Source organism: Agelaius phoeniceus, chromosome 5 (genome assembly GCF_051311805.1).
Source record: "Agelaius phoeniceus isolate bAgePho1 chromosome 5, bAgePho1.hap1, whole genome shotgun sequence".
Classification (NCBI taxonomy): Eukaryota; Metazoa; Chordata; class Aves; order Passeriformes; family Icteridae; genus Agelaius; species Agelaius phoeniceus.
In genome coordinates, this window is record NC_135269.1 from 39,128,493 (window position 1) to 39,139,039 (window position 10,547).

Sequence of the window (10,547 nt, forward strand, 5' to 3'; positions counted from 1 at the left end):
GTTTGCTTCTCAGTCTTTGCTTAGTAAGAAAATAAAACACAACATTTTTTTGTGCCAAGGTAATTAAAAATTACATTCTTATGCTCTGCTTCAACCAGAGATCTCCTCCCTGCACTTCCTGGATGAGACACAGCCATCTATGGTTCTAAAAATAATCCTGCTCTTTTCTGCAGACACACTGCTTAGCCTGCATGTGCATCCTGCATGTGCGCGTTACCCACACAACCGTGCTGGACTTCTTGGAACTCCTTGAATATAACCACATACCTTCAAATGAATGGCCTGTATTCATGTTCCAGTGAAGCCACAGATCAGAAAACATCTTTGCAATGCCAATCCTCCAAGCAGCCTTTGGATTGTTATCCCTACTTGCTTCTAAATATGTAATTTATTTTAATTACATTATGTTTAATCTGCCCATGTCTGTTCCTGCCTATGCATTATAAAGGCAGCACATTGTGCCCATTTGACACTGAGCAAGTGCAGCTGGGAAGGCACGTGCAACTCCTGAGCTGACTAATCACCTCTTAATTCAGGTTAACCTGACTCCTCCTGTATTTTAGGCAAATAAGCTTTTCTGGACTGGAAGGCAGACAAGGGCCCCTATGTAAAAAATCAGCAATCGTGGGGGAGGTCAATGTATTTATGTGAGCAATGATACAACTTCTGTCTCAATTCCAGAATTCCATAAACTGTATCATAACTATACAGAAAATACAGACCGGAGCAGTAAAGGGAGTTTACTTATGCACCTACTAAAGGGAAATTACAAAGATTAAAACTGGAAAATATTAGAAACTGTGTGGCAACTAAAACAATGAAAAGGGATCACATTTCTCCCTTCTTTAGTCCTTGTACTGTAGATTGTAACCATAACCCCTTGGGCTGGATTCCCTGCTGCTGACTGGACACTGCAGCTACACAAGGCAATGGAGTATGTTCCACTCCCCAGGGCAACAGAATCATAGAGCGGAATCGTTAGGTTCCTTAGACCTTTCAGGTCGTTTTACACACAGAAGGAAGACAGGAGAACGATCCACGTCAGCTGGATGTAAGCAGAAACAGCAGCTTCAGTGAGACAAGCCCTACAGGGAGAGGTGAGATGTTTTCATTGGACCAGCTGATACAGCTGAAAAAAAGCAGAGCAGCTTTCAAGAGCACAAACCCTCCTTCAGCAAGCCCAGCATCACTGGAGCAGGGGATAAACAACAATAGCTCCCTTCTCTCAAGGAAGGTTAATCACTGCTGTGGAACAAGCTTGGCAAAGATCTTATACTGTCTGAATTTACCTTTTTTTTATGGCACTTATATTTTCAATTTTATATTATTAAAAACTACTTTATACTAAATTTGTCAACTACTACAGCACAGTAAGAATGCAAGAAATTAACCTCTTGCATTCTCTGCAATACCTGCTTGGAGATGAACCCGTGCCTCTCCCTGCTGCTTAGCACAGGCCTGTTTGGTGAGATGTCTCTATGTCTTACAGTAGAATTTCTCATCACCCAAGATTATATCAACTCCTGCTGATAGTTTTTCCTTTGTATTCTTAACCCTCTGCAGCTGACATCCCAATCATCTTTGCAACAACTGAGCTGTCAAACAGAAGGCTGACACTGTGATCAGAGGGAGAGCACCTGCAGGAAGAAACTGAATTTGTATGAAGCAGAAAAGCCAATGCTTCTTTTCGGCTGCTTGATTGTAACAGTAGAAAAGCAAAGAACTGCATCTTCAAAATTAGAAGAGTGAAATTCTTTTGCAAAACATATTTCCACTATATATACACAATAGCCTTTAATTTATTAAAATAATTTTCCTTTTTGTTTTCTTGTTAAACAAGGAATTTGGGTTTTGAAAACCTAAAATAAAATTTGAAGAGGGGAAAAAACAACACAAACACCTGCAAGTCTTTAATCCAAACTCTGGTTCTTTCATAATCTAGGTAAGACATAACTATTTAACTGGAAGCAAAACTGACATCTTGTAAGAAAAATCTCAGTATGAAAGGTGATAGGAGGAAGTAAGCCCTGCTCCCCGAATTACCTCAACCTGCAAGCCTATTGTTAAAAGCAGGAACATAAAAAGCAGACGTTAAAAAGCTATTGCCAATCAGTGAGTCCTCTTCCTTTCCCAAGTACACTGGCGAATTTCAGGCCAGATGTTCTTAGTCCTTGCTATGAACACCTGAACAGTGTGGCAGTGTCCAGTACTGCTCAAGGGCAGGCCTCTCCTCAGCAGCCCAACTGTACCAAGATGTACAGCCAGCTATCAAATCCAGCATTTTGGACAGATTTTGCAAATTTGACAAACTAGATACGGGTTAGACATTAGCTCAACTCCAAAATGTTAAAAACCACTCTTTTGAAACTCATTACATAATAAGACATTATAAAAATGAGATTTTACCCTAATATTTATTGAGCATTGACTACTAGTAATATTTTTTTTAAAGTTTAATAAAATACTGTCTTTTTTTAGGGTAACCTATACAAAGTTTTAATGTTGCTTTAGCCCCAGGCCATTGCTGGGCATTCATTTCATGAAATGAGACAGAGAGAGGATACAGTCCTGCTGAATTGCAGTTCTGTCCTGAACGCTGTAGGCTTCCTGCAAGACAAACCTCCTTTTCATACATGTAACAGCAGCAAACCACACTCCTTCAACCTCAAGCCTGAGAGAGTAGCTGTTCACCCATCTAGAGAAAAACTCCTCTGGCACTCTGCCCCAGAGCCTGAGAACTTAGCCAGTTGTACAAAACCCCATGCAAAAGCTGTCAAACAAGAGCCAAGTTACCAAAGTTAAAGGCAACACAAAGCTTTACACTGAGTATCTCTTAAATGAAGACATACTTCCTACTGCTTTGGGGAAAATGGGGAACCTTGTGGATGTTGGTCTAAAGTGTTTTTGGGGACAAGTCTAGATAACTTGCCACCAGTCACTCACATTTTAACCAGATTCATCTGCTCTCATTTTTAAATGCCATCTTGGTATCTTCAGTTCCATTTGAACTACATCAATGGTAGCTTTATAAAGTAAAGAATGCTAGTATAGCAGCAAAGCATGGCATGGCAGAAAAGGACCAAAGCCTACCCTGTTACCAGTTTAGTCTTATAAAGTATGACTATAAAGTAAAATGAAAAGCAGAAAGCAAACACTGGGGCATGTATGGTACAGCCTCAATTGTAACAGCTCACACAGCGAGATGACTACACATCGCTGAAGATGGCAAGTCTCTGATTTCTCTTTCAGAAAAGCCAAAACTGATTGAAACATACATAGTTAGCAGGAAAACATATTCAAGCCACGTAGTGAAAACCAGAATAAACAAGTAAGTATCAGTAATTTTTGTAAGACTCCGGTTTTCCCTCAGGACTTAGTTTTCCTCATTTGTGCCATGAGTCCAAAAAGTTCAAACTCCCTGCTGTATTCATGTGGACAGAAATCCATGTGGTACCATTTTGTCTTATACACACCTAGACCCCCAAAGTTATGTAACTCAAACAGAAGATGAAAAAAGACAAGAACAACTCCTCTCTTCTGCAATAAGCAGGAGTCAGACAAATGATTAAAAATTTATTCCCACCCTACACATGGTATCCAAAGAAACAATACATACAAAGCTCTATTTATCCCACAATTACACAAGTATCCTGGATTTAATATTTTGAAACAAATGACAAAGTTCAAGATACTTTATTTATTAGATACAAGAAGTAAATCTCAAAAGAGAGTTCTTGAATGCATGAAAAAATATTACATCACTTAAGTGACTCATACACACACACACCCCTTTAAGCACCAGATTATATTTATAATGTACTTTTTTAATGATGCTCTTAACTTTCTCTTGCAGATCTGCTCCTCTCCTTACGGAGTCTTTTGTATTTCCAGGCATGGTTGTTTAGTTCATTCTACTACTTCATATATATATATATATTTACATCCATCTCATCTCAAATATTTTTGTCATACAGGCATGTGATTCAGTTGTTTCTTAGCTGTTTCTTTGCAGTCTATCTACATCTCAAAAGAACTTGTGCACAGCACAAATTAATGGAAATGGCTTTCTCAGTGTACATACTGAAGGATATGCATCCAGAGCTTGACCATCTGAACACATCTTTCAGTAGTCCAGGCTGTATTTTTAAACTAATTATACAGATCTACAAAACTGTACTAAAAAAATTATTCTTGGACCAGTACAATGTCCAAGAAACAGTTGGTAAAGATGTAAAATTTTTCAGGTATTTGTAGCTCTGAAATGATATAGAGTTTTATGTAAAAACTTAGGTTACACAGAGGAATAACTTTTTCTTAAATCAAGAACTCTGTAACAGAATAAATAAACAAGCTTGAGAAAGGTTGCATTGTTTCCAACACAAAGACTTCTTGCCTCTATTGTAAAAAACTTAGAGGAACTAAATATTATTTCTGTCAGTGGCTGCACAACTTAAATACTTGGTTTTGTCCATACAATTGCCCTCTTTAAATCTGATAGAGGTAGACAAAGACTAAATAAACCCCAACATGTAAGGATTAAGATACTGCAATTAAATTCTAACCCTGCAAATCTAGTGAACATATGTTCTCACCAGATTTACGGAAAGCAGTTATTTTTTCTTTCCTTTTTTTAACTAGAACAGCACTGAACTTCTTCCATCCACGTTGTCAAAATAAGTGCCTGATACTGTCATAAAAAAATTTTCAAAGCATTTCTTAATTAGAGCAGCAGGTCCCACCTTGCACTCTTCAGTCATTCAGATACATTTCCCAGGACTGTCTGTTGAGGAAATGCTGCCTCACACCCAGCATTGTCCAGCCAGCCCCTGGGCCTCTCCCCCAGACGATGACAAACCTGCAGATCCCACCCAAGGTAACTCTTGGGGAAAGATGTGGGAGCAAGGGAGGTGGTGCTGAAGGCAAGAGAGAGAACTGGGCAGCCTTCACACCCATTAAAGACGGTGGCCTTTCCAAAGCCTTCTTGAAAATATTTTTTAGCATGGGTGTCTGTGTGCAAGGGCTGCAAAACATTTGGTTACTACCACAAAACCAGAGATTTTATTAGGCTCACAGGTAGTATTTACAAGATCTTGTGTAAAGTCTTGGTTTTGGCACAGAGAAAATGATAAAGCAGTAACAACATTTTCAAAACGTCAATTACTTTGTGAATGTCCTGACAAATTAAAAGAAAAAATTAAGATGAACTGTTTAGATCCAATTTCCTACTTTCCTACACCTTGGCCTGTGGCTTCAAGTTTTCTGCTTTTCTCTTCACCTGTAATTTTATCTACTTTCTTCATCTAAAAATCTATCCCTGTGTTGAAGCCATACATAAGAAAGCATATACAAGAAATAGGAATGAGTCTGGCAGCCTTTTTTTTAAATTGATTGGACAAAATATGTTTCCCTCTTCATTGTTCATCGGACAAAAATGAGGAAGCATCACTACACACCAGAACATCTGCATAAAAGTGTCTCCAAATGTCTTCACAACGGCAATACTGGCTTGATCACAGAGAAAGGATTCTTTTTCTTTCTCTCTCTCTGTACTATAACTGTAGCCATCATGATCTCATTTGGTATGCAAAAAATATAATTACTTCAATACAATTTCCACAGCAATTTGAAGTGTGCCTTTTTCTCTTTCAAGTTAGTGTTTTAATTTAATGAAAACGATAGGACAGACTGAGATGGCAAAACCCCAGAATTTTACATCCTTCAGTTTGTTTGGTTTAGTTACAGAATAACAATCCTGGCACTTAAACTAAAACCATAGATCTAAGTGGATGAGGCAATTTTGCGCATTCTAAAATCAATGCATATTTAAATACTTGTTTTCCTTCACAACAGTCTTCAGAAACTCTTGTTCTATGGACGCTGGGCCAATTTACTCTTATTGCTTTCCTGCTCACTAAGCTTGAAGTGGGTGTAGGCTAAAATGCCGAACAGTGTGCACAGAATCCCAAGGCCTTGGTTAACAGACAATGGATCCTTAAATAAGAGGCACCCTCCCAGGAGGGTGATGCAGAACTTGAAATGTCCAAACATGTTATACCTAGACATCTGTTAAGGATAATAGCCAATACCAGTATTATTTTTTGTAAAAAGAAACACTTGGAATTTTCATTAGTTCCACCCAAAGCATTCAATGGTACACTGTGTTGACTCAACTCAATACAGTTTTCTCATACAGATCTCTGTGGCTGTATTTACCCCCACCTAAAGCCTTTCACCCCTTTTCAGTGCAGTCTGATGGACATGCCAACACTTGCTCAAGGCAGCCAAAGCGTGAGTTAATATTCCTTGCAGGTATGAAGGTCAGCGAATGACCCATTACCTATGCAAATCCCAAACCAGGAAGGTTATCGAACAATTTTCCCACATTCATCAGCCCAAATGAATTCCAACATAATGAATCTGGCAACGGGAGAAACCACCAGTGTTACAAAGGATACGTGACAGGTGACGTATTTCCAATGATCCAGTAAATGGACAAGTTTACCATAAAGGCTATTATTCCAGACAGCAGTACCATTATCTGCGGATTAATGGACACAGTCAGTAATCTGACATGCTTCTGGCAGTTTATAGATGCATTCCAGGTTATTTATTTAGTTTCATTTACTTTCAAATGCAAAATATCAGGCAAGAAAAACATATGGAGAACAAAAATAGAAACAGTTTCAAACCAGTACAGACACTGGTGATGTGTATAAGCAGCTCAGTGACATGTATATTTATGACATCCATAAATATACACTGACAAGAGCCACAGGCCTTTTCTCCTTTACTCTTGGTGAACATTTAAGAGTGATTTGGAAAATCTGGATACTCATTCACATAGAGGTTGTATACTTTAACTTTGAGATAAAGTCTAATTTATGGTCACAACAAAAACTATTTTAGCAAAATATCTGATTTTATTACTGTGAACACTTGCTATCCCATTCATAAAATACAATGCTACAAGAAATGACCCATCACTGAGGGCACAATCAGCAGTAGTAAGAATATGTCACTGGCTCTTTTTTGGACAGAAGGATATTGAGAGAAACTATAGTCTCCTTGGTGAAAATAAACTACTAATTCTAGAGAACAATCAATGTTGGCATCCTTCCACAGAAGAGAAGTTGAGAGTGTCCTTCTCTGAGTGGACAGTCAGAGCTAGAAATAGAGCACTTCATACACTAGGGGAAGCTTCTGGATTTTGACAGATTTTCCTGTTGTTCAGATGCCCTCTAAATAGAAACAAGAATAAGGAGATAAATCAATTGACAGACTCGCTCCTCTCAGAGGAAGCGGGGCGGACTCAGCAAGGGGCTTTTTGTCCTGCACATGTCCCTCTCATCTCACCACAGACAACAGCTGTACAAAAATCTGTTCCAAAAAGAAACAGATCTTACTATCAAATTTAACTACACCAGTGATAGTTATTTAAATAAAGTCAACAAAAGCCTTACCACAGCAGAAAGCGTCCAGGGCCCAAATATTCCCCCCTCTCCAAAGACTGGCTCGAAGAAGGGTATGATGAACAACAACATAGCTGAGGACATCGGTGCCTGATAGTACAGCAGCTGCATGGAGTTTACCTGCAACTCATGCTGCTTAGCACCTACCCACTAAAACCAAAAGAGAAAGCTGTTAAACATGAGGAAAAAAAACCCCATAAACTGAAAAACCTGAGCAAAAGCAAACTGCCCACTAACACAGAGGGAGTCTCACGTGGACAATACTACTTAAACAGGCTGTTGAGCCTCACCTTTGCCTCAGTGGAGGCCCCATGTGTTTGTCTCTTTCAAGTGAAAAAGCCATGAGAAAATTGTATGCAGGGGCAGTGAAAAGAGTGCCTCAACTTTCCTTTTCATATAGCCTGGGAGTAAATTATCATACTTGACAAAGAACAAGTAGGTTGAGGAGCTGGGAAGAAAATAGCAGCTCCCCTTTATTTTCCCCTTTATTTTATAAATTCCAGATCCTGCCTGTGTTGGACCTGAGTATCCTTTCCTAAGCAGGCACTGGATTCTGCTCCTTTCTTCTCATTTTCCTGTACATACAAGCTAACAAAACCAGTACACATTTGTCTTTTGTCAGTTTATTCCAGGTTTAATGGATTTCATTTCAATATTGATTATAATTGACTCGAACTTCAATTTTTAAGGTTGCATGCTTTCAGAAAGATTACTTATCTATGGCTATGAAGACAGATGTTACAGCCAAAAGGACACATCTTTCTCTTGTGCTGAAAACTGACATTTAATATTTATTTAAATCACATTAACTGGTAATATGGATTCTGGCATATAAACTTGCTCACAGTTTTTAATCTAGATAATTTTACCCAAGTACCATTATTTCTCCAGTACACAAATCATCAGTTTAATGTCATTATGCAGCATCTCTTTCCTCCTCCTGCCCCAAAAGAGGCCAAGAGACCATTATTTCTCATCTTACACACTACGGGTCAAAGAGCCTCACGTTTTTTTTTTTGAGGCACAATACACCTCCTAAAAGAAATTCACGTTTAAATCTATCACATTGACATGACAGGAGTTTCTAATCTAGGAGGCTCTTATAGTCATGGTCAATAACAAATCGGGTGAGCTATTAGTACAATGTTACAGCAGAAAGGGCTGAGGCAGTCCTTGGACATACCAATTTTTAAAATCATGATTATCCAGGAAGGTTGTATTGTGCGTTTATGTATTAATCCATCCTCTACAAAAACACCTAAGAATGTATATAGTTTAAACTGAAGAAGGAACTGATAAAATGTAAATAGCTCAAGGATAAACCATGGGATTGAAGGACTGGAAAACATCCTTTCTAGGGAGAAAGCTCAAACGCAAGGCACTTGCTTCAGCAAGGAGAACATCTGCTCCCTCTAGAAAAAAAGGAGTTTTACCGCTAAAGCAATCTTCGCCCCTTGAAAATAACGCTCACGTTAAAGATGACACCCCAATTTTTAGCAGCAAGGACGGTCAGGAGTTTGTCTCCTAATTTATCAGGAGTTATGGTGGACTATCATAATTTGGTGGGCGTTTTAAAAAAGAAATAACGGAGCAGGGAAGGTTTCCTGGGGGGCTGGGTGCTACTTAAGGCGACCGAAGCAAGGGGCGGCATGCCCAAGGGAGCCCAACCCCCCAAGGCTCCCGCGCCCGCCGTTACCCACCACTTGGTACAGCGAGGTCACCAGCACGCCCAGGGTGGCGAACGCCATCCCCAGAACGCTGAACTTCACGTCGTAGTAGGAGTTGAGGAAAACACCCAACGTGATGGGGACCTGTGGAAGGGACACGGCGGTTTTAGGCGGGGTCGTCGCCCTCAGCGCTGCCCCTCAGCGCTGCCCCTCCCCGCCCCCCTGGGCCCCGCCGCCTCACCAGGGTCAGCTTGATCCGCAGAGGGAAAGTCTTGCCGTAAGCCACGCTCTGGATGACCACGATGACCGGCGTGGTCATGGCCTTGGCCAGCTGGTAGGTACCGATAGTGTTGCTCTGCAGGGAGAGATTGGTGAAGACGACGAAGCCGCAGAAGCTGAGGGCCAGCGGCAGCACCTGCGCGGGCTGGAGGCTCTTGGGGGAGAAGGCGCCGAGCGCCTGGCACAGGTAGAGGCCGAGCCAGGTGATGGCGAAGTGCACCAGGGTGAGGCTGAGGTTGGGGAAGCCCAGCCGCACGTACAGCCATTTGTTCAGGAAGACGATGCAGATGGAGGCGGCCAGATTGACCAGCAGCCCCGCCGCCAGCCGGCCCTGCGCCGGCAGCCAGCCCATGGCTGAGGCAGCCCGGCGGCCGCCCGCGCACCGGCCGGGCCCGCCGCCGCCGCCTCCCCGCCCCGCTCCGCCCGCCCGCCGGGACACGTGGGCTCGCGCCTTCCGGTGGCCCCGCCCGCTGCGAACGGCTCCGCCCGCCCGGCCCGGGCGGCAGGGACGGCCGGGGGGACGGCCCTGCGTGTGTGAGTGTGAGTGTGAGTTGAGTGTGTGTGCGCCCCCACAGCCTGCCCAAGAGCCCCGAGGCACAGAAACGCAGCCCGGCTCCAAGCCACGAGTACCGCTCCACAACGGGACTGGGCATTTCCACAAACACGGCCTTGTACGCACAGATGTACAGCACGAAGTACGTTCCTTGCCAGGTGTCAAGAGACACCGACTCGCGTGAAGGAGCCAAAGTCCTTGCCTAACTGCACTACGTGTCCTCTGCACTCTGTTTTGTTAAGGGAAAGGCAGCTAAACATGTGTTTACACATGTAAACGGGGGCAGAACAAGCTTTCAAAATAAACTACGAAATCTCAAACGGGGGGGTTTCAACATATGATCGATCATCTTTCCTCTGGTTCAGGATTTCATCAGTGTTTTAGCAACTCCTTCATGTACAGCAGAACAGGACAAGGCTGCCTTCTCTTCTGAAGGGCTGGAAGTAACCCCTCACTTTTGCTTTTTGGTTTTCCTTTCCTCCAGTGTGTCCCTTTTCCTTCTCCCCTACTTTCTCCATACACCTGGCAGTCTCACTTTCCTTCTCCATGCAGTCTATGGGCAGTCTTTGTGGCATGTAG

General features: G+C 42.0%; 1 protein-coding gene across 1 annotated transcript; it reads right to left on the reverse strand.

Moving 5' to 3' along the window:
* Positions 1-3,560: 3,560 nt before the first annotated feature.
* Positions 3,561-9,849, reverse strand: SLC35E3 (solute carrier family 35 member E3). The gene is made up of 5 exons (XM_054632087.2): positions 9,378-9,849; positions 9,170-9,280; positions 7,461-7,619; positions 6,456-6,538; positions 3,561-6,055 (listed from the first exon to the last, which is right to left on the reverse strand). The coding sequence occupies exons 1-5, from the start codon at positions 9,765-9,767 to the stop codon at positions 5,869-5,871; spliced, it is 930 nt and encodes a 309-aa protein (XP_054488062.1). The 5' UTR covers positions 9,768-9,849; the 3' UTR covers positions 3,561-5,868.
* Positions 9,850-10,547: the final 698 nt, after the last annotated feature.